This window comes from Acipenser ruthenus, chromosome 1 (assembly GCF_902713425.1).
Source record: "Acipenser ruthenus chromosome 1, fAciRut3.2 maternal haplotype, whole genome shotgun sequence".
NCBI lineage: Eukaryota > Metazoa > Chordata > Actinopteri > Acipenseriformes > Acipenseridae > Acipenser > Acipenser ruthenus.
Genome location: NC_081189.1, coordinates 61,468,845 through 61,493,814, shown reverse-complemented (window position 1 = coordinate 61,493,814; position 24,970 = coordinate 61,468,845). Strand labels below are relative to the sequence as shown.

The following is a 24,970-nucleotide window of genomic DNA, read 5'->3' as shown; positions in this document are numbered from 1 at the left end:
TCATTACTACCCCTAAATAAACAGGACAACCTTATAAGCTTAAAATGTCTGTTTTGCTTCAACCAATCTCACGAGATTATATGCGAGTCCACACTTACAAAGCTGAAATTTTGCAAACCAATAGTACACACATTGTGTACGTCTGCGGACGCCAATTAGCCAATTATTTGAATAATAGGTTACTTCTATGGAGGTGAGCAGGTAACTCTTGATTCCTGCAGCCTTTAGTTTGCAGACACAGCCCACTCTCGATGCTACTTTTTAAAATTAATTCAGTGTTAATTTCAAGTAGCATTTTGATGGCTGGAAATTGGTTTCTGTTTTTTTTTTTAGGTAAGGTCAAATTGTTTAATTGAAAAAGAATGCATGTACAGCAGAGATGGACCATCCATTCCAGGTTTTACTATGAGCTTGAGTATAGGTAACACTAGGTGTGTCTTATTAAACTCATAGTAAAACCAGGAATAGATCAAACTGCTGTGCAACGGGGTTCTTATTTCCATCCCTTTACAAAACTATGAATGTTGAACACTGATGCAGGGTCTTTTTAAACATTTACATTTTTACTTCACTGTTTATGTCTGTCAACTTAATGTTATAAAAAGTGAACATTTACAAGGATGTAGCCATTTTAAAAAATAAATAAATAAATAAAATTAAAAATAAATATGTATTTTTTTAACCTTAGCTGTTATTGTTTGACACATTTGTATGTGCAGCTTGGTTCAAATAATCTAGTTAAGGCGCCGTCACTTGGCCCCAGGTTTTTTACACGATGGAAACGCAATGTAAATTGATCATGCACCATATGTGAAGGAAACAAGTCACATCTGCTTTTCTGAATAAGAAACTCCTCCAGTATATCTGTTTGACTCATGATGAACCGGAAAACTCAACGAGGCGAGATGTATCAATACTTGCATCATCTTGTACTTGCACTTAACTGCTCCACACTTTGCTGTATTCTACTACTGCTCTCAATTATAATTATATTTTCTGTATCTAGTACTTGATTTTACTCTTAAAGGAAACCGTATTCATGTTTTTTGTAATTGCTCTTATTTGAAATCGATGTTATCCATTTATTATACTTACTACTGGCTCTTAATGGAATTTACTCTTTTATAAGCAAATATTTTTACTATGTTTAACAGCTCTTAGTCGACATCGCTCTCAAATATAATTATTTACTGTATTTATATTCTCTTATTTGATTTGCTCTTACTACTGACTTTATTGTATTTTAAAATTGGTCTGATCTGTAATGTGATATTTTGTAATGTGATATTTTGCAACAACTGCAAGTTGCCCTGGATAAGGGTGTCTGCTAAGAAATAAATAATAATAATACTGTAGAATAGAGAAAGTTAAAGTTAAAAGGCTTATAGAAAGCTAAACAATACCCAAGTGTAACCATGAACTTCTCAACTTGCCCAGGTTTGTGATACCTACCCAACTGTACTTTATGCACCAACATCGGCAACTCCACCAATCATAATAGGGAGTTCCAAGTTCAGGAGCAGAGGACGCTTCCCTACCCTGTCCTACTACAATCATGATAATCACGTAAGTCAGTAGATGTTTTACTTCCTGTGTGATGCTGTTGACAAACTGGGTACTCCATGAGTAGCACCAGATTGTTCATTAAAAACCAGAGTGGTTTAGCTGGATGCACATGTTACATTTACATTAATAATCACATGGATTGCTTTCTGCTAGATGGGGGGAAATCGATTTACGATGGCTAAACAAGCTAATCACTAGAGTAATTATTGTTTTTGAGTAACAGATTCATAAAGTACAAAAAAGGGGCAAAATGCAACTGTGATCACAGACAGAAGCTCAAGATCTTTTTGTATCCTTGGGGGCCAGGGAAATTAGGGGCAGGCACTCTGGTTTAGATTCTCATCAGAATTCATATTCCCTTTGGATTAAAAGTATTTTGTTTTCAAAGCATTTAAATGTGTATCGATGCATACCGTAAATTTGATCTCATACTGTATGCATGCAAGTTTTAGGGATGGGAGAAAATGTATTAATAACCAAAACTATGACCAAAAATAATATTACTCTAAAGGAATTATTGAACATAGTTGTTCCGTAACCAAAAATATTGGTGGTAAATTGGGCTTTGATGGTTGTATTTCTTAGTAGTTTACACCAGACATGTATTGCAGTATATACTTGGTATTCAATTTTTATGTTGCCTAAGAGCGATATGTATAAACACTGTGCTAATAAAAAAGAATACTGTTTGGTGGAGCAGTATGAACAAGTCTCACATCCAGAGTCTGGAAGTACTGAGCATTGGAGATATCATCTCAAAAGTGTGCAATACTCCTTGACATATGGATAATGCAGTTCAGCCTATTCACCATAATTTAATAATATGTGAGTCAAGCTCTGTAATTGAATGTGTGATTGGCAACATCCTGTGTGTGTGTGATGTGTGATCTGGAGTCTGGGACTTGGTAACAGCACTTTTGTTGTTGTAATGCAGGCCTCAATTTGCCGAAGCAGCCAGCCTTTGTCAGGCTTCAGTGCTCGCTGTCTGGAAGATGAGCAGATGCTGCAGGCTATCATGAAGGCAAATCCCGGTAGTGAGTTCATGTATGTGGTGGACACCAGACCAAAGGTGAGTAGATCTGAAGAAAGACATGCTTCCTTTAGTGCAGTGGTATTCAAAATGATTGCGCTGTAACTTACCAGTAGATTACACAAATATGATATTAATACATGTATGTACATTTATGAAACTGCTGTCTCTAGCGACATGGAAGGTTTTTTTGTAAGGAAGAGGAACCCCCCTTTGCAAACAAAGCTTTAGTCTCAACAATGCTTTCCTGGTTAAATCAATACAGAAAACAGCTGAAAATACTCCTGGACCAAGAATTTTAGGATGATGTATTTATATACATTTATTTATTTTGTATCTGATATAACATTCCCCTTTGTATATACCCCCAGAGGGACAAAAACATTTTAGCCAGTATGATATTGCATGTTTATATGTGGTCCACTCCATATAATGTATTCTGGCACCAATTCACTTGGTAGTAATCTTCACAAAATAACTGGAATTATCTACACTACTGTCTATTTTGTTGAATACTTTGACTATTTTTAAGATGACACATTTTTTTCAATGTTATTCATAACCAGCTGTCTTTTTGTTGTCATTTTCAGCTCAATGCAATGGCAAACAGAGCTGCAGGGAAGGGCTATGAAAACGAAGACAACTACTCCAACATCAAGTTTCAGTTCATCGGTATAGAAAACATCCATGTGATGAGGAATAGCTTGCAGAAGATGCTGGAAGGTAATCTCTTGTAACTACATTCAGCCTTCGATAGTAGAGATGCTTCTTATAGTATTTTTTGTTCTCAGGATACATACAGTTTTCTTTGAGTTGAGGTAGTCATGAAATCTACTGTTTTGGGGGTTATTTGGCATTTTATTTGCTGCACAGCAGTCTAAAACAAAGCATACGCATTGGGTAGAGATGCAAGATTAACTTGATTTGACCAGTTCAGTGGTTGGCAGTATGGAAGAGGATGGTTTTGTAGTTGCTTTTAAAGCTGCTCATTGTGACCATAGGACTACCGTAACATCCTCTTTCCGTTGTCTACTGTTGCTTCTTGCACGGTTCTATTTCTTCATTATGAAGCATATAGTACTTTTCCATCAGCATGTCTGTAAATTGCACATGTAGCTTCAACCATGTACATTCAGTATTTGTATTTGTCATTGTTTGTAATACAGTCAATACCAATATAAGGACTATAAAACAATGTACAAATGGTAAAATGTGGTGATTTTGTCAGTAGCTGGTAAAGCTCTAATCGCACAGTTTAAGTAGTAAGGCTAATCCCTTGGATAGGTAAAGTCATGGAAGCTACTACAGATGAGTTAGAAGTATTTGACATTGTTATTTAAGTCAAGCATTCTGTAAGCTGACTGTAAAATAGACTTCAGTTAAAAAAGAGAAAATAATGTTGCCTGTAAATCCATCTGCTTTTCATCTCTGTACTATTTTTCTAAACCCCTGCAGTTGGTTTGTAAATTAATATGTATTTATAGTAAGAAGGGGCATGAGAATAATGTAACTTTAAAAAAAAAAAATGGAAGCTTTGTTTTTGTTCTTTTTCATTTTAGCAACTCTTTGAGTTCAAAGCAGCTAGCAAGTCCCAGGGCTGTGAAACAAATCTTAAGCAGACCCGTGAGAGTTCATTTTTGTCCTTGCCATGACCCATCTTGACAAGGGCTTATGCTTTGGATTGTATTATTATTATTATTATTATTATTATTATTATTATTATTATTATTATTATTATTATTATTATTATTACTATTTGTCTTTATAACTACTGTGGCTTGCTATCATTTATAAGGCAGCATTTTGGGATTGCCCTTCATATATTTAAAGGCAAATGTTGTTTGGTAAAAAGTTCAGATAGATTTTTGAAGTTACTCTTGTGATTTTAAACATGTATTAACAGCCACTAAAAAGCATTTAAACCCTTTGTATTGTGCTCAATTGTTTTTGTATGTCTATCAATATTTCAAGTACAACTTTTCCGGGTTGTCTTTGAAATATCTGCATTCTAAGTACAAAATGCACACAAAAGATCTTCAACTTAAGTAAAGGGGAACCAGTTATAAAAGGTAAGAAATGTATTGTAAAACCTTGATTCCCACTCCGTTTTACAATAGTATATGGCACAAAATTTAATAACTACCTGCTGGCCACTTAACATGCCACTTATTTTTTGCACAACCCATGAAATAGCAAAAGCCATTATCAGTGCGCTTGCCAAAATAAATTGGTTATGTCAGCACATCTCTAATAGAGAACGTTCATTTGTCCTCCATTTTGGGGACAAAGTATATATTCCAAGGCTCTTCCTGACTCTTTAAGTACAATGACCACAGAATAATACATCTGCATAGTGGTCTGTAGCTAAAGCAAACTGCCTGTTTTAGCACATGGACTTTGCTCTCAGAAAGTAGCTTGCAAATATTTATTTCAATGTTGGGTCATTCCCCCCAACTCAACCAGAAAAGGGACATTTTGTTGCCCGTCCATCTCAGATTTTCCTAGAAAAATTCACCTGGGGGTTTTCTGACATGCTGAGTTCAGAAATGATAGCTTTTTTTTTTTTTAAATGTCCCCTTCGACCTGTGACCTTGCAAAGGTCAACCTAAAGTGAGAAAGTGACCTTGACCAGAAAAATCACCCTGGGTGTAATTTAGACGCTACCATTGTGTGTAGCACCTCATTCTACTCGTATTGAGTAGGGCTTTTCAGAAAAAAAGGGTAACCCTTTACCCTGTAAGGGATGTGGGTCCTAAAATGTAAGTATTGCTGTAAGACACTTAGGTACCAGTCTTCCAAATTCCGAAACACATTTGGTTTAAAGTCCCACCACTGGTCATTAAACCCCCTTGAAATTTGAATGTTTGCTATTTGTTCCAAGTTTATGTCTCCAAAAAGTCACCCAAAGATATGTTTGGATAGATGCTGATGAGATCTACAAGCATCAAGCAAAATATTATGGTATCCAGGGAATTGGATTTTTGGCAGATTTAAGTTGCATTTGTCATGCATTCAAGAATTGCTTAGGGCCACTTTGGTGAGGCTAAAGTGCTACATAGTTCTATCCAAACTGGCTATTTCTTCAACTTTGCATTCTCTGAGGATTGATCTAGAGGAAAAAGTTACAGTATGTGCTTCCACTGGCACTAGCTTGGAGCTGAGGGGTTATGAACTTGCATGGGACTTGGGACTTCTTTGTTACGATGACACATTTGAAACTACCAAAACCTTACTTAGTTGGGTTTTAAAAACGAAATTCACGTTTTTTCTTTAAAAAAAATCTTCCCTGTATACAGCACCGTTTAAATACACCTGTCTCTGCCATTGAAGACCTCCTAAACCAAAGACTTTCAGTTCTGTCTGAAATTTACTGATTGGCTAGCATGAGAATGCAGCAAATGGCCTTTTCACAAATGGTTGGTCAGTCAATCAATTATCCCCCTAGGTAGGCACCACAACTTATAAAAAAAACCCAAAACTTTACTATCGCTTTTTGTTTTTTAAAATCCAACTATAAATAAGTTTTTGGTAGTTTCAAATGTGTCATCATAACAACGAAGTCCCAAATCCCATATGCAAGTCCAAGTAGAACGAGGTGCTACACATGATGGTAGCATCTAATTGGACCTAGGGTGATTTTTCTCACTTTAGGTTGACATTTGCAAGGTCACAGGTCGAAGGGGACATTTTAAAAAAAATAATGGCTATCATTTCTGAACTCATCATGCCTGAAAACCCCCAGGTGAATTTTCCTTGGAAAATCTGAGACGGACAGGCAACAGCACTGGTTGAGTTGGCACGGAATGACCCTGTTGTAGAAAACCATTTATATAGCAAATTACTTTTAAATGGGCAGTGGAAGTTTAGCCTTGTATGTGGGAAATAAAGTAAGACATTTAGCTGTCTTAAGTCAGAATACATTTAGTAGCTTTATTTCAGGTGTAAACCCTGGCTGTACCCATTGTGTAAATTTCAGGATACCCAAAGTAAATATTTATAGGCGTAAGACTGTGAAATCATGTGAGAAGCTGTAGGTGACGTTTCATTCTTTGGGGCTTGCTTTTTGCCAGCAGTTTTCTGTATTGTACGAATGTCTGTGTCCTGATATGGTACAACAACTTTAAACAGCAACTTGCTTACATGTGAGCAATAATGTATACCCAACTTTTGTGTTCTATTGAATTTCTTACTTGATTGATATCGTGTTGTGCATAATCTGTATAATTCGTGATACCTGTTTTTGTGAAGATCATTATTGACCAGCCTTACTACCATAGGATATGTTTTTTTTTCTGTGTTTGTTTGTTTGTTTGTTTGTTTTTTAAATTAAAAAAATAATTTAAGTGATTTTTTTTCTTCTTTTTTTTATTTATTTTTTTTATATAAATATAATTACAAGGGGTGTGCAACTGAAATTGCTACCTTTCTTGCAGCTATGTCCACTGTGAGTTTGTAAATAGTAATTTTGTATAGAGATTTTCTATTTCAGACAGATGTTTCAGCAGGTTAAATTGGTAATTTTTCAAACCACCTCAGCTTTTTCAAGTTGTTAAATGTAACTTGCTGGAATAGACTATGCACAAAATACAATAGCAAATGACAGAATATATAATAGAACAATAGAAACAAATATATAACATGTTGACACTTTAAAAAAGTTTCACACTGCATGGCGATTTCCCAGCATCTCCCAGAAAATATTGTGAGTTTCATTTATTGAACGGGCTGTTAATACAGAACCTTTGTCACCAGTTTGTGAGCTGAAGTCTCCTTCCATGGGTGATTTTCTGTGGGGTCTTGAGAATTCAGGCTGGCTGAAGCATATCAAAGCAATCCTGGATGCTGGCATTTTTATTGCAAAGGTATGTCAAAGCAAATATGCTCAGATTCCCTTTTACTCTTCCAGAAGCTGATTAGTCACATTCTGGGATAATATCTGAAACCATCCGCAACATCTTTTTTGTATTAAATTTATTAACAATATGAATTACATCAAAGCTTTCAATATGTTATTTGGCTAACTCCCATTTAAAATGTCAAAAGTAATAAGAAAGGCAACACTATTACTTTTTGGTTAGAGTAAATATGAAGCTGCTCATCAGCAAGTAAACATTTATATAATCTAAAACTACATATACAATAGGATAACACTAAATGCACCCTGCTTGTTCCAGAAATGCAGGGGCAGACAAGTTTAATATTGTGCTCTGTGCCTGTCTGTAGGCAGTGGCAGAGGAGGCTATCAGTGTTCTTGTTCACTGTTCTGATGGCTGGGACAGGACAGCCCAGGTGTGCTCAGTAGCAAGTCTCCTGCTCGACCCCTACTACAGAACTCTAAAGGGATTCATGGTAAGTGTGTTCAAATACAAGTAAAGGTGGGGTAGTTTTTTTTCCCCCCAAATGTTCACAAAGATGTGTTATTATTTTTGTGAAATAATGTATATTAAAACATATGTTAACATTTATATTCTCTTGTATAGGTCCTTATTGAGAAAGACTGGGTATCATTTGGTCACAAATTCAACCACAGGTAATTTTTTGGGGGTTTATTTCATAATTGGGATGACCTTGAATGCCAATTTCAATGTAATACAATAAGCCATCTACTCTGCTAGCAGACTCCAGAGGAAAATTGATTCAAAATCAAATTCAATTGCTGCCATATCCTGTCTGCTTTTGTTGTTGGCTAATGTGATTGGCTGTCCTGGGCACATGTGACTGCCTAATGTATGCACCTGGAAGCTGCTTGTAATAGTGGATCACAACCAATAAGGGGGCTGAAGGAACTATTGACTTGTAATAGCTAGCATGTCAGCTAGTCTTAATTCCTCTAGTTTAACTGTTGGAGACCCCCACCCCACCCCACCTCACCTTTTACGTTGTGCCACATTATTATTATTATTATTATTATTTAACTTACAGTTGTTACAAGATGTTACTGTTAATAAGATGCTTTGTATTTGTTCAGTTTCTAATTGTTGGCGAAACATGTTAGACCACTTTTTGTCAGTTAATTTGAAGGTACATTTTTATTTATTGCTGTGTTTGAATTCCTTTAAAATCTATCAATACTAACAGAATTCATTCTTTTTAGGTATCATCATTTGGATGGAGACCCAAAAGAGGTCTCTCCAGTAATCGACCAGTTTATAGAGTGTGTTTGGCATCTAATGGAGCAATTCCCTTGTGCCTTTGAGTACAATGAGAGGTTCTTGGTTCATGTGCACAACCACATTTACTCCTGCCAGTATGGAAACTTCATATGCAACAGCCAGAAGGAGAGGCGAGAACAGAGGTGAGAGGGTGTTGCTTAAAATAATCCCAGCCGTGTACCAAAACCTGAACACCTAAACAGAATATTTATAGAGAAAAACATGAACACAGTATCCAAGTGCTTTTATTACTGAAAGAGTTTGTATTTATTTTTGTTCTTCACAGAACCCGTGAGAGGACGCATTCACTGTGGCCCCACATGTGGAAGAACAGTACAGATTACATGAATCCATTGTATAGACCAGACCACAGTCAGACCCAAGGAGTCCTGCGGCCTGATACTGCCCCCTACTGTTTCAAGTGTGTATTGGTTCATCTGGTGGTCCTATTTAGTGTTATCTTTATACTGTACAGATACTTGATGATCTGTCTTTTGACTAGTTAGACTTAAATGCTTCGCTTTGGTTACCATGAATATTGACTTGTTGTTGCAGAGCCTTTATATTTGCTTTTAATTTTGCTCCTTGAAGGTACAGTCGGATGTATAATTTAAGCAAACAGTTCTGAATGCTAATTCCCTAATCCTGGCACTTGGAATCCAGGGTGTTAAATGTGCTGTCAGTGTTTCTATAAAAGGGCTTCATTTCCAGCATTTTCAGGCCTAAATGATTTGTTGTTGATGTGTTATAGAAAATAAGATAAAATATAAGGTGTTATATTAAAAAAAGACTAAAAAAACAACAGCATGATGCTTACATAACTGGATGCTGTGAAAAAAGGGGTCTGTTTAATTAATTTAAATACTGCCATTATATCATGGTTTAGAAAAACATTCTAAAATAACATTCTTTATTCTGTATTTCTGTCTGTCACTGTTTAGATAAATTGAATAGATATGTGTTGTATATTAAAAAAAAACAATAATAAAATGGTGCTTTATCAACTTTTGTATTACTATTTAAAAAAAAAAACATGGTGTGTGTATCATGCAGGTTTTGGAGGGGGATGTATAACCGCTTTGAGAAAGGACTGCACCCCAGACAGTCTGTGATTGATTTCCTAATGGCTGTGAAGGAGGAGACGCAGCAGTTGGAGGAGGATCTGGAGATCCATGAGGAGGTTGGAGATCCAAATACCTAAATTTAAGGAATTCAATCTAAACGATAATGAAGTCTCTATCTGATTGCCACAAACAAATACAGACTTCTGAGGTCGGAACTTACCAGTTGCCAAGTTCCTGGTTTTACTTTTTCACTTTGGTGTGCTCTGGGAGATGAAGTCCACTCACACTTTTTTATGCAACTGGAAGATTGGACGTAATAAAAATATATATAAATTGTGGAAATTTGATTTTTAAATGGTCTTCAAACACCAGTGGTTGAATGTGATCATGTTTTAACTCTATTTTAAGCACTGTAATGTAGAATCCAAACTTTCTCTGCACTCCTAAGTTAAATTTTGGGAGCACACGCTGGAATTTTTTTTTTTTTTTTTTTTTTGGGGGGGGGAAGTAAAATATAAAAATTGTTGCAGTAGATGAAAGAAACTACAAGTTTAATTGTTTGGTAATTGTATCTTTTTTTTTTTTTTTTTTTTTTTTTAGAAAATAGCCAAGCTGGAAAAATTACAAGTAAAACACAATGAAATTAAGGCCAATCCAAGAGACATAAACAAGCACCTGGGGGTGTCCACTTCTGATAACAGCATAGCCAACACGCCTCAAGACTACACCGGCACTGCAGGCATCTTCCCCTCCTGCAGCCCCTCGCAGCTGGATGAGGAGAGCTCTGTGCTCATCCTCACCAGGGACACCCTGAAGAGCTCCGACCCTGACCTTTCCACCAACAGCGACCAGGAGTCAGGTGTGGCGGACCTGAACTGCCGCTCCCCCAGTGGGGGGGACTCCCTCCCCAGCGAGGACAGTGCCAAGGACCCAGACTCTGACGAGGCTGCCAACTCGGCTGCCTGAGCACAGACCGCTTCCCTGGGGCCTTGGTCTGAAAGAAATTGGGACAAGCTTTCCGAATGAGGGAACTGCAATGCATGTAAAAAGGAATTATTTATTATTAATTTATACTTGTTAGGTCTTGTTTTGGGAAGGTGTTACTTGAACATAGAACAAAAGCTGCTGGTTGCTGATACAGAGTTGATCTTTTTTGTCAATGTTTTAAAGAGTACAGTATCCCCTTTTAGGTCTCATTTATCATGGCTATTGCTGAACACTTTTTTTATTATATTGTTAAAATCCAAATTTAACATTAAGATGTTGGTTGGTAGTTTTTAATATGCAATTAAACCCGCATTGTGTACAGTAGATATTTATAAACATTTTAAAAGAAACAAAGTCAAACAGTAGTTTTGGCTGGTGTAGGGTTGTAGCGATACAAGATTTTTCACATCAAGATGCAAGCTGGACAGAATATGACAATATCCCGATTATTATCATGAGCAGTTGTCATCTGGATCTAGAACTGATATTTTTTTTTCTTCTAGATAATTTTAAAGAAAGGAACAGTTGTATTTGTCAACAATAACAGTATAGAATATAATTTCAAATTCAAAATATGTATTTCACTGAATTCTTGTAAACTTCCAAAGTAGTACAATAGTACATGTCCAGACAGTAAACAGACTACAACACTAAATACACTTTAATTTCAGTAAATTATGTTGAATTAAGAAAGAAAAAGAAGAGAACATTGCCTACAATCAGGAGTCAAACTCAGTTATACTGACTGCAGATAAAAAATATAGATACTGAATGCTTTACTGGGTAAAAAGGATCACTATTCTGATTATATTATTGAATTAAAGCAAAGCATGACATATAAACCCTAAAATATAAATGTTCATGTTTCATTAAAATATAAACTCGCTAAAGCCGGGGTAGACAATAGCACTAGCCCTGCACCAATTTTACGATTACATAAAAATGTCTGAGCCTCTACTTTGAGGTCTAGACTAAACTGGGGTCTGTATATATGTGTGTGTATAATATAAACAGGGCTGCTTTCTATTAGTTATCTAATACACTCCTTGGTGTGTAGCAAATAGATTAAGGAAAAAATAAAATCTAAAACACAAATAAATGTGCAAAAACTCACATCCCTAGCTGGCATCACTAGAGTAACACTTCTCTTTATACACATACCTATTATATTACTATGAAACTTTTTCATTTTCAGAATGGAAGTGTTTGACTGGGTTTATAAAACAAAATTCTTTAGTCAGAAACACAGCGTCTGATAAAATGGCAGTAATCGTATTACTGAGCGTTGCACTGTATTTTCATTGTGTGTTTCTTTCGGGTGAGACGTAATTGTAAGTGACTCTGCAGCTGATGCATAGTTCACACACCCTAGTATCTGTAAGTCGCCTTGGATAAAGGCGTTTGCTAAATAAATAAAAAAATAATACAAAAAATAATCATGCATAAATCCAATTGTTCAGTAGTTGGATTTGCTTTACGAAATGCTGTGCTTATTTGCAATACAAGGCATACCAAACACGTTCCATTTTTTATATATTTTTCCACAGAAATATGTAATTTAATTATACAAAAATACAAACTTAATGCATGAAGTTTTATTTTATTTGTATGTAACTCGGGCCTGCCTTGTAACAAGGATTAAATGTGTGCAGCTTATGCATGAATAACAGTAATATAGAATAGCCAGAAACCAGATATAGTCAGTGTTCTCTCGGAGTTGGTTATATTAAGTTTGACAAATTATACAAACGACGATTTCTGTATCGCTGCAACCCTATGCTATTGCCTTCTTCACCTTTTCCAGTACCATTAAGAAAGCACTAGCCACAACGCGATTGTTTGCTTAGGTAGAGAAATATGCAAATACAGTAGAGGAAAGGTCTTTTAAAGGTATGAATTATCTTGCACAACAAAGGAGAGAATCACACTTGCATAGATAACCCTGTGTATTTTTGTTTTTGTACACCTATGGCACTTCTGGTGATTTTTTTGGTAGCTTTAAACTTTTTTTTCACAAACATATATTCAAGTATCCTTATAACTGTTCTAGAAGTTATTTTTACAGCAGTGTTTTACTTCCCATCTGCACAGTAATGATTTATACTGGCCACATATTTAAATGAGAAATAAAATCCTTACATTGAACATTTATTTTTAGGTAAAGGGTACGAACCTGCTTTTAGTCAGATCCTTTTTTTTTGTACTGAGAAATATTTTTTTTTAACTATTACAGTAAGTAGTACAGTTAGGCCAACATTTGTGGGGATCAGCTTTTTACCCAACAAAAAGGAAGACTGTATCCTTTGTAAAGTATTGTTTCTCTTATTTTCACTCCATCACATCCTTTGCATACAATTATGATTTTATTATTTCTTAGCAGACGCCCTTATCCAGGGCGACTTACAATTGTTACAAGATATCACATTATTTTTACATACAATTACCCATTTATACAGTTGGGTTTTTACTGGAGCAATTTAGGTGAAGTACCTTGCTCAAGGGTACAGCAGGAGTGTCCCCTACCAGGGATTGAACCCACAACCCTCCGATCAAGAGTCCAGAGCCCTAACCACTATGCCACACTGCTGCCCTTATTTTACTCTTTAATCACTGACATTCCTTATAGGTTTTGTTAAACATGTATTTTTTTTTTTCTTAAAAAAAAAAAATAAAGTTTTAAACATTCTTAATTGTGAAGAATGTTAATTAAATTATTTAACATTTATGTTTGCATGAAAGAAACCTGTTTCTCTTAACGTATATCTGTAGAGTATTGGACATATTCAGTGAGAAATGTCTACTATTCTTCAGGGGTAAAATAAGATATTTTCTGTTTAACTAAAAGAAACAATGCTCTAAACAATTCTTGCATACATGTGTGGTACTTGGTATGCAATTTAAAGCAACCTTTTTATGGATTAACTTGCCCCTCAGGTTAAAATATACAAAATGTAGCTGCAAAAGTAAATGCTCTACCTACTTGTAAATATTTTCCAAGATAAAAGCCAATTTGGTGCAATGGAAGACCTTTTTATTTGTGTCTTGTAATCTACATAATATATATTTGTTGTCTAATTTGTACACTTAATTTAGATTGTTGTGTTTCCATTAAAATGTCTTTACATTTCCCCACTGGAGCTATTAAAGACAAAGGGTACCAAAAAGGGCAAAGGGGAATTAAAGGGTTGGGATTAAGACAATCCTGTATATTTGGGATATTTCACTGTAAGTAGAGCGTTAGCAGTAGGTATTGTGTTTTTGCCCATGTGCAACTCCTGTTCGATCTAAACCCCGATTTATATGTGTAGTTCTTTGTATACGTTATTACAAGTAATCCTGGTGTGAAACTTCTTTAGATGTATAAAGTATTTAACGGATGAAGAAACTTCATTTTTAACTTACTGCTGAGAGAAATGTTATTTCAAACTGTTTGGTTCTGATATTTGCATTCTCACTGAAATAAATGTAACAAAAAATTAAACTGCCAATGATCTAAGTTATTGAGTTGTTTTAAATCATAAGAAAATCTATGCTTTTCTACAAAATACAAACAAGTTCTATAATCCAACATGTCCATCTTACACACAGGTATAACTTCTATACATTAATATATACTATACATACCCCCACCCCCCCGCAAAGTCTGTTTTATGATACCAAATGCTAGATATTCAGAAATGTGAAAAATAATTCTTAACAGTATTTGGCTGCATCACATGTGCCATCATGGATAATTTTGTGGAGAAAATGTAGAGTGTATGTATAGATTTATAAACAATGTTCTACGTTCTCAGCTAATGGTCAATCATTACGAGACTACAGTATGATGTGCAAAATGTTGCCGTCCATGGCTTGTAGGAAACTTCTCCATCTATTTATATCTAGTCCTTTTAGCAATCATGTGACTAACTGCACTGGTAATGGTGTTGGATTGGCTGCTTTGAGCTGCTGTTTTACATTGCAATGCAGGAAGGGTGAAACATTTGAACCAATTTACTAACAGGAGGAAGAACCATTATGCTCATGAAACTTGCAGAAGGCAGAAACATGGTAATGTCTGCTTTTCTCCTGGCGACTACACACATGGTTTTATAAAACAATTGTATTCTTATTTTAGTTTACATTTCCCTGCTGAATATTCATGTGGTCAAAATACCGTTCCCAGGACAGTTAGCAAATTTCATTGTTGTGTGTTTCAAGTACTGTTATTGCTGGAACTGTATTCAGATTCCCGTGTCTCACCAGATCAGTAAAGCAAAAAGGAGCTCATCCCCGCCCCGAAGCAGCAACTCGGCATTACTTTGGACGTACATGCCTGTAGAGGCTCATGGCAGGATATAAAGTAGGCTATAGGACATGCTACAGTGCTGCTGACATTTTTATTGTCATTGCAAACATTTAATATTATGCTATATCAATACATGTGCTAGGTTTATGCATAACAAGTGAGCATTGGTATTTGCTTTATGACAATCACAATACATCATTGTAAAGAGATGCAGGTACATTTAGGGCTTTGTAATTTTATCAGCTGTGTTTACCTTGTGTTTCTCTTCATCATTCCAAAATGTTTAATGGGTAGTCAGAATAATAAACACATACATACAGTTAATACAGCCTACAGTTTAGCTTTCAGATTTTATGTGTAGACATTAGTATCATCATAAATGGGAAACACTGGGGACTTACAATCCCATAAAGGTGCATGCTTAATGAGCTGCTGTTCTGATGTGTGGTGCTACCCCCACCTCCCCAAAAACAAAACCAGAACAGTACAATCAATAGTAAGCAGTTCTTAATAGTCTACAAACATACTAAACCAAGAAGTATCAATATAAAATGCAAAAACTAGTCATTTAACACTAGAACAGCATAGAATAACGTTCTTGCATGTCCACTTTATCTGCTATCTCTTTGAATACTCCCCCTCCCCACTTTTTGACAAAAGAAACATGCACAGCAGGGAAAAATGTGCTTGTATAACACATGTTCAGTTGCGGTTACACTGCATCATATATAAAAGTGAGGCGCTAATTATATCAAATAAGAACCTAACTTACTATACCGATGTCTAATGCTATTGCTGAGAGCAGCTTTTCGTGCCTTCGGCAGCTGAAAACAGACATACGATCCATAAGGAAGGCTGCATTTTTTTTTCCACAGATTTCAGGATTTCCGTGAAATGTACCCATTGCCGTGCAATATGTATTTTACCGTGAAAATTCCCAAAATAATACAGCAAACCCCACCCCACCCCACCCCACCCCACCCCACCCTTTCAGAAAACCTCCAACGCCATTGCACAGAGCACATAATTTGTACTTGCATGACCTGATAAATAGAAGAAAAAAAAAAACCAATCTATTGTGTAATAGTTCTAAATATTTATTACCTAACAAATTAGATAACAATACATTATATCTTTGATTATAATAAAGACTATTATTAACATCTTTTAAATACAGTATTTATTTCAGGTATGTGGGCAGCATTTAAATAGGTCCAATTCAAGTAATTTTGAGTCTGTCACCAAAATGTTCAGTGCTGGAATCAGTAGAATTAATAGAAAGGTTTTTCTAGATCTGCTCAAAAATAAAAACAAACATAAGAAACGGTGCATCTTCAGTTCTGGTTGTCATTGAAGACAAGATGTGCTTTTCATCCAGCTGAGAGCTGCACTGACAGGCCAACATCAAAACCTATGAAAAAGGCAACAAGGTCATTATTAACTTTAGTGTCACAATTACCTCTGTGGGCCATATTCCCTGAATATGATAATACATGAACGTGTATTAGAAATGTAACTGGATTCATTAATGAAACTGTGTCTTGAGAAACAGGGCAAACTGCTGTTTTTTGAGAAGGGGGCTCCTTGGTTTCTGGCAGACATACTGAACTATGTGACCTACTGATTAGAGGACAGGCGCCTGAACTGGATTACTGAGCGGACAGTTGAATTATGTACAGATAATTCATGCGTGCAACAACAACTGTTTTGACACAAGGAAGACAAACTAACGATGTCCCAGTGGAAAAGGACATTAAAACATCAAAGGACTGTGAGTTTAAAAAAGGCAAGATACACAAATGATCTCATGAAAGTGGCTATCTAGCAGTGTGAGAAAGACTATAAATATCCAATCAAAATTTAATATTTTGTGCTCCACATCGAATGCTAAACAAGGTGCTGTCACTCTGCTATGCAAAGCTGCAACTCCGGGACTCTGGCTAAAAACGGAATCAAGATGGGTCTCTGCCTGAAAACAGACCCAAGACGAGGAAGCAAGCTGCAAGCGTGTAAACGACCACAAGCAACAAAACTGAGGCCTGGCTGAAGGACTGCCGTAAAACTTACAGAGACTGTTATCAGACAAACCAGTCTAGGTCTGCTGTACACCTAAAACCACATTATCCAAAAGAAACTGTGCCCTGCTACCTGCGTAGCTAAAAGATTCAGCGAAGAGCTCAGAGAGGACGGGCGCTGTTGTGGATCCTATAACGAGGACTGAAGACTTTGTTGCAGCTGTTTGTTGATTCTATTGAGAATTCAAAGCTTTGTTGCCGAGTTTGATCCAATGTAGGATTGAAGACTTTGTTGCGGAGAGGAGAGTTTTTGTACTCGACACCAACAGATTGAGTTTCCAAAACAGCGGACCAAAAGTCTAAGCTTCAAGGAACTGTTGAGTATAATTCCAGTTGCATTTTCCTTTCATGGAACTAAATTAATTAATTGTAACACATTTCTCATAGAATTGTACTGTTCATTACTTAGTTTGCACACTTTGCATGTGAAATAACTTTTAGTGAAACTTGATGAAGTAACTATAAGTAATCTACCTCATATTGTTGTATGAAGAATTTCTTTAAAAGTACCATTTCTTTAAAAGTACCATAACTTACCATATACTTAATCTATATACCATTAATAAGCTTAATGTGATATATTCTAAGATTGTCTGCATCATCTCAGTTGAGGCTGTGTGTTTGGATGTGGGTGTGTGTGTGTGAGCAAGCTACTACGTCACAGTCTGCTTGGAGTGCTGGTGTGTGAGGAGACAGGCGGTGTCATATTTCAATTGCCTGCTAGTCAAGTTAAGGCAGTTTTTGAATTTGAATTATTTTGTGTACTTAATAAAATACTACTATTGATTAAATATTCCTTGTGTCTGCGCGTGAATGTGTGTTCATAGTAAATCCTCGATCTTTGTAACACGTTAATTAAATATTATTAATAAGAGAACTAATCAACCCAGATAAACATTAAATGATCAATTACTGAATTGTTCCTACACCTACCGCCACCCCCCATTAAAAAAAAGTTAAATAATCTATTATTCTGCTAATTTTTTAATATGCATTTCTTATTGTCCTGCAATAATATATGGTCTAATGTATTATGTGATAACTTACTGATGAAACAATTCTCTCCTGCAAATATTGGATTTTTTAATTATTTTAGGAGCCATGACTTAGCGACAATTAAGTCACAGGCGTTATGACCTATGGAATGACAAAACCCAATACTTTACTACGCAAGTGTTTTTTTTTTTTTTTTTTTTTTTTAAATACACAGAATCAAAATATTAAAAAGGTAGGATGTAAAGAGTAGATTATATCTCAAAAAAGTTTTAAAAAAATGACGAAGTGATAAAACTGTAATTCCATCTCAGGGATGTGATGATGGTTCATCTCAAACCTCTTGGCTGAATTATAGAGTGTTAAATTAATTTATTTCCTTCAAAATTCCATTTACTGCAGACTACACTGTGAGAAATCTCTCTATTCTCTTTGCAGAACAACCAAAACTGATGAAAGATCACCCTCAATCTTAATCGTAATCTTATTTGAACACAGACACATGCTAATGTTTCCAGGAGTGTAAAAGCAATAGATCACAGAAGGTAATTGTCACTATAAAGCAGATTACCTGGACAAACTGGTAAGTTATAATGGTGCATTAAACTGGCCATGGGTATTTATTGACTGCTGAAGTCTTTCTTCTTTGGCTCTTCTGCAGTGGCAAAGCTTTAAAGCAAACACACATAGGTGAAGTATAAATATATATATATTATATATTATATATATATATATATATTATATATATATATATATATATATATATATATATATATATATATATATATAGAATCAAATTTGCCCCAAAGCAACCAAAAAAATATAAATATAATTTTATATATATATATATATATATATATATATAGTGTTAATAAAAACAAAGCATCCCTGGTAGCGTAATCTAAGGGTATGTCATATCAGATCAAATCAAATGGCTTGTAAAAATGACATAAAATGGAAATGTGAAAATTATTTTCATTGCAACAGCACTGGCACTAAAATGATTAATGTTCACTGGACACCACCTGTAATAGCACTGTATTGAAATAATCACAGAATACAAGTGTGTACCAACTATGAAGACACTGAGCCAAAGCATGTGGTCTGTGTCATTGATCAAGAAAGGGTTATTTATTCTTGTAGAACACCCACAATTGAACTAGGCCTGGGGAATCTCAGACCGTACCTGTCTACTGAGTATGAAGCCATTATCTTAAAGCACATTTATCTTTATCATTACAACATTGATAGAGGTGTGGCAGCTACAGCAACAACTGACAATCTCATCCAAGCTCTCCTTACAAGGATGTTTAAAAAAAACAAAACAAAAAAATATATATATAAAATGTCACATACTGTTCTTTTTTCCATGAAGTTGGTGAGAAAGTCTTCTATCTCTACTTTGCCCTCCAGGAAGTCATCTGCAATGTCCTCCGACTCCTCCTCTGCTTGTTGAGCTGCTACTTTGAGCCTGGCTTGCAGGGCACTCAAACTGCAACTCTGTTCAGAGAACAGTTCAGAAGTTGCAGCAAAACATTATACACTTCTGCTCTTTGGACTGTGTTGCTTGACAGAAAGGGGGGTGGGGGGGTGGGGGTGGGGGGGGTCCAAAAAAAGTTATATTCCTTTGATATATATATATTTTTTTGGTAGAGAGGTATATATCTACCCCACATTTGAGGTTAAAAATAATACATTTAAAAATAGGATAGCTATATGAATGCCATTCAATATATTAGGACTGATATTAAAAGCTCCATCCATACAATTGAGACCAGATACATTGCTGTGTTTCAGATTAGTTTGAACTGATTATTGGGAGCAAGACAAAATGTGTAAAATATCAAGTATATTGTAAATGTGTATGACTCCAAGGTAGGCTGAACATTTCTTTGTAAATGGAAATCATACCTTACCTCACTTAGTTCATGTTGTCTTTGCATCTTTGTCTCAAAGGCAGATTTCATCTGGGTTACCTGCTCATACTACAAGATAAATTAAGTAGTAAGACTATGTATTCCTCCTCTCCCACTGCCACTTAACATTTCTTCCAACAATTTTATTCAATACTCCTTGACTTTCTCAAATTTTACATAGTAAATGAACTAATCTACAGACTACCTTATGTTACCTTGTTGATTTGTCAAGGGAAATGAACAGAACACTTGGTAACAGGACATAGCTATTGTGAAATTCTGTGCCTTATCAAATTAAGGGAAACTCCTAGAAAATGAAATTTGGAGTACCTTGATAAAGTGAGCAGTGAATGACTAAACCAGTTACAACACTATTTTGTCATGATCTTATTTTTTAAATGTATGTATGTGTAGCATTTATTATAAATAAGGTTGGTTTAACTTGCACACTTACTTTGTATAATACATCTTGTCTTTTTCCTTCTAACTGTGGCTCAAGTTGCAAATTATTTTCTGTGTAAACAAAACACAAATGGGTTTTTCTAAAAATAAAATCAAACCAGACAACCAAAGAAAAAAAAAATACATTCTATAAGTCCCATAACTTTTACTCACTTGCCATCTCTATGATGTTCTTGACCATTTCATCCTTGTCAGAGGTGACCTGTTTCAATTGTGGCAAACATACAAAATGTTCAAGCAGCACATCTTCTTGTTCATTCATCTCTTTTAGCTGCAAAATACTAAATGGAAATTATGGAAAAAACACGTTAGCCTGTACAAGTTGACATACTTTCAGGAACAACATGTTGCAGGTTTTATTTTGTACCCAATTCCTTCAATCTTATTCTGTTAAGTTTACTTTATAGTGAAATAAATATTTTTTGTTGTGATTTTTTCATAGCAAAGGTCTTTGGACAGTTTCCTAATAGCATTCTGCTTTGCTATTCAAATTTGAGATTGAAAGACATTAGTACAGAATACTCTGTCTACAGAGTAGACAATGTACAGTACCTTAGTTCTGACAGTTCTTGAAAAGTTTCTGGAATTTCAGGCATCTTGTAAGTGTGTCCATTAAGACCTGCCTAAAAACAAAATGAGTATAACACAATTAAATGAAATATGCATACAATACCAGTGCAAAGATATGTGAAAACGGACTGCACATACTGTAGAGGTTGTACTATTTCTCTAAACCCGATTGTAATAGGAAAACAATTTCTGAATTTCTACAAAAATAAACACATAACTAAACAAATTACTAAACTGCTCCTCATTCCACTGCAGCAAGACATTTAAGGCATCTGGTTATCAACACACCTAGTATATGAACAAATAAAATACAGCCACCAACACTTTGGTAAGTGGGATCTTAACTTATCGGGGACTATCTACAAATGCGTACTACAGATTTTCCAAATGTTTATTATTATTTGTTTATTTAGTAGAAGCCTGTATCCAAGGTGACTTACAGAGACTATGGTGTGTGAACTATGCATCAACTGCAGAGTCACTTACAATTACGTCTCACCCGAAAGACGGAGCACAAGGAGGTTAAGTGACTTGCTCAGGGTCACACAATGAGTCAGTGGCTGAGGTGGGATTTGAACCGGGGACCTCCTGGTTACAAGCCCTTTTTCTTTAACCACTAGACCACACAGCCTCCTGCTTTAGGTAACACAGTAGTTAAAACAAATGACAGGACTGTTAGTGGTCCCTGATGACCAGGGCTGTGAATAGATTACACCTCTTGGATCTGTTCTAGATTTACCTGCGAGTCAGCAGTGGGAACTGGCAAAGGCAAGTCTGTAATGAGACCATAGTCAGGAGCAGCAGGCCTGGTGATGTTGAAGCCAAGAGGAGATGCAGGCATAGACTCTGTTCCTGGGACCTGCATGGGTGCTGGGGCCACAGACCGGGGAGCTTCTTGTTGGGGGAAAGCAGGGATGAAGTGAAAACCCTGAGGAGGGTACGGAGGAATTCCTGATGGCTTATTGTACATACTGAAATAAATACATAAAGGATTAATCACCAAAAAATGGGTGACAAAAATATTACGTATACTGTACTGTAAACATGGCTACTGTTGGATCACATGACCTCATACTGTATACCCCATGTTACACCAAGTTATTTAATTTTACAACTCTTCTTTACATCATCTAGTTAATATATTTGCACACTGACTGGAGGCAGCAATCATACATTCACATGTTTCAACATAACAAATCACATTCTTAACTACAGTATTGTCTCACACACATTTTTACCATTATAATATGCAGACACAGTATACAGTAGTGTGCATATTTATTAGAACGCCCCATTGTTTCTGTTTTGATTTGTTGTGCATATGAAATCAAACCACAAACTGAACTTGGACAATTGTAAAAATATGCAAATTATTGATTGTCTAATTTAATTGATGACTTTAATAGGTCACACGTGCAATTATTATTATTTGTTTATTTAGCATACGCCTTTATCCAAGGCGACTTACAGAGACTAGGGTGTGTGAACTATGCATCAGCTGCAGAGTCACTTACAATTACGTCTCACCCGAAAGACGGAGCACAAGGAGGTTAAGTGACTTGCTCAGGGTCACACAATGAGTCAGCAGCTGAGGTGGGATTTGAACCGGGTACTTCCTGGTTACAAGCCCTTTTCTTTAACCACTGGACTAAACAGTTAACTTAAAATAGTAAGAGAAAAGGAACACATAGCCACAAATAGTAGAATTAATGACTTTAGAAGTTGTTCAAGATGCCTAATTAAAGCACAAAAGTGGTCCAACTTTTTCAGACATATCAATGATTACTACCCGATTCTCACACTCAGAGGTGTTCTAATACATCTGCACACTACTGTATGTACTTATGTTTATATTACATAAAATTAAAAATAGGTCTCATCTTTTTTCCCCCCCTCATTCTCAACTAACCTCTGGAAACATAATAATTATGTATCCAGAGGCTAGTTGAGAATGAGGGGGAAAAAAAATAATTATTGTTAATACATAAGCTTGAGTGTAGTATCTTGCCAACTCACAAGGGAAACCCTGAAGAACCAGATGCCAAAACAGGAGGATTCTTCCAGAACTCATCCATGATGCTCTGTATGATTTTACCCAGATCTGAATGCATTGTGAACTGAGAAGAAATAACAAATAAGATATATTTCACAATTTAACTGAAAACTATGGCTTCTGCAAAAAGAAGCCACACTATGAATACACAGTAGCCAATTCAACCTTGCAGATGTTTAATCATAATGAGTTTAAAGTTTTGCAAGCTTACGTCACTCCTCCAGGAGGACAAAAATAAATTATGTCTGCACAGTGTTGGCACACGTTTGCGTTAAAGCTTCTGCCAACTTTATTATCTGTCCCTATGTAGATAAAGTAAGGCAATAAGTCATGTACCAGTTGCACACACATATTTCAGGTTACCTACATTGGTTATGAGCGGGCTGGTGACCATTGTGCCATTGTGGCTGTCCACTAAGCGATGTCTTACACGTGGGTACACGCTGACTGCTGGCTTCTCCTGTGGAAACTGTGGAGGAAGAAGGCTGAGAAAAAAAAAGATAAAGAACAGTTAAAATAATAAATCCTGAAAACCTATTTTTAATGGTGTTTACTGTATGCCCTTAAGCTTAGTAAACAGAAGCAAAACAGTAGGCATACACGCCTTTCTATATCCTTTGGTACTTACATGTTAATGCTGATTGTTGTGTTGTTGACTGTAAAAGGTATTCTGTATTCCACATCCTTTTGGATTTCAGCTAGGCTGTGGGGGAGAAAAAATGAAGCAACTTCTTTATACTAAGAAGTAGTCAATCTCATCCTTTGGGTAAAGGCAACCTTGCTGCTTTGGAGTCTTAATGTTTGAACTTTCAGTTTTCATAAGAGGAAAGAAGCCCCTTCCCCTTTCTCTAGTGTTAAATTCAATGGCGTTTAAACATTTCTCATTCTTCAGCCCTGACGTTAATCAGTGAAACTATCTTTACAGTAGAACGCGTTAAAAGTGGGATTATTGTGGAAACTGTTCTAAGGAAATTCTGGCTTTGTCCTCTAACTCAAAGTGAAACAGAACACGGCACAGCCTTCACAGATCTGAATGTCCAACAAATTTATTTGTGGTTTATTTATTTATTTATTATTTATTAGCAGACGCCCTTATCCAGGGCGACTTACAGTCGTAAGCTAAAATACATTTCAAGAATCACAGCATGGCCTCGTAATCCAAATAAACATTATAATACTTTAATCCGAAACCGCTACATGCAATTCCACAACGCAATACCTGACTCGTGACAATACCTTACCTGGAGTGAGCTGTCTTCAGGGATTCAATCTGCCTCTGTCTTTGTTGCTGTAAACTTGTGAGAGGTGGAAGAGGTCCAGAACCCTTGGACAGGGGAAAAATCCAGTTCATCCTCTATTAATCTGGACAGGAGCTGAACTAGTGATAGTTAGTTAATCACAAAACAGCCTCGACTGGGAGACAAAACAAAATTAAAAAAAAAAAAACAATCAAACAAACACGATTCAAATGTATACTTTAACCGCAGTCATGCCCGTATTCTAAGACGCCCCATTAATATAACTCAAAACATATTTCCTTATTGTGATGTATTATTATATCCGATACAAATTATAAACAAGCGGTTACTGTCTCTTAAATTGAGCAGCCTAAGTAAGCAGTCGCTCAGTTGTGGTGCTTGTGCAAGACGTCATCGCGTGTTTTGACAGAAAGACGCTACATATTTTGCAAACAAAAATACACTTAAAAAATAGTTTTATCCAAGTTGTGTAAATTCTATTGACAAAACAATTAACAAAATAAAAAATAATAATATAAAGAAATCTAAGATCGCCTTGAATTTTTTTAGCGGGGT

The 24,970-nt window shown here is 35.8% G+C and overlaps 2 protein-coding genes across 3 annotated transcripts in view; one reads left to right on the top strand and one right to left on the bottom strand.

Annotated features, from left to right (window-relative positions):
* LOC117420397 (myotubularin-related protein 7-like) overlaps positions 1-11,135 on the top strand; it is a 32,959-nt gene extending 21,824 nt beyond the window's left edge. For both annotated transcript variants that reach the window (XM_059026988.1, XM_034033817.3), the window contains exons 5-14: positions 1,438-1,566; positions 2,501-2,635; positions 3,187-3,319; positions 7,349-7,458; positions 7,820-7,945; positions 8,077-8,126; positions 8,691-8,891; positions 9,035-9,169; positions 9,802-9,928; positions 10,413-11,135. In XM_059026988.1, the coding sequence (XP_058882971.1) occupies positions 1,438-1,566; positions 2,501-2,635; positions 3,187-3,319; positions 7,349-7,458; positions 7,820-7,945; positions 8,077-8,126; positions 8,691-8,891; positions 9,035-9,169; positions 9,802-9,928; positions 10,413-10,778 (1,512 nt within the window). In that variant the 3' untranslated portion in view covers positions 10,779-11,135. The remainder of the gene's footprint in view (positions 1-1,437; positions 1,567-2,500; positions 2,636-3,186; positions 3,320-7,348; positions 7,459-7,819; positions 7,946-8,076; positions 8,127-8,690; positions 8,892-9,034; positions 9,170-9,801; positions 9,929-10,412) is intronic.
* A 5,026-nt stretch (positions 11,136-16,161) lies between these two features.
* On the bottom strand, positions 16,162-24,809 carry LOC117420942 (vacuolar protein sorting-associated protein 37A-like). The gene is made up of 12 exons (XM_034034731.3): positions 24,398-24,809; positions 23,785-23,859; positions 23,524-23,641; positions 23,120-23,220; positions 21,843-22,074; positions 21,086-21,156; positions 20,687-20,814; positions 20,526-20,584; positions 20,072-20,140; positions 19,512-19,655; positions 18,727-18,824; positions 16,162-16,498 (listed from the first exon to the last, which is right to left on the bottom strand). Exons 1-11 carry the CDS (start codon positions 24,505-24,507, stop codon positions 18,744-18,746), a joined length of 1,188 nt encoding a protein of 395 aa, XP_033890622.1. The 5' UTR covers positions 24,508-24,809; the 3' UTR covers positions 16,162-16,498; positions 18,727-18,743.
* Positions 24,810-24,970: the final 161 nt, after the last annotated feature.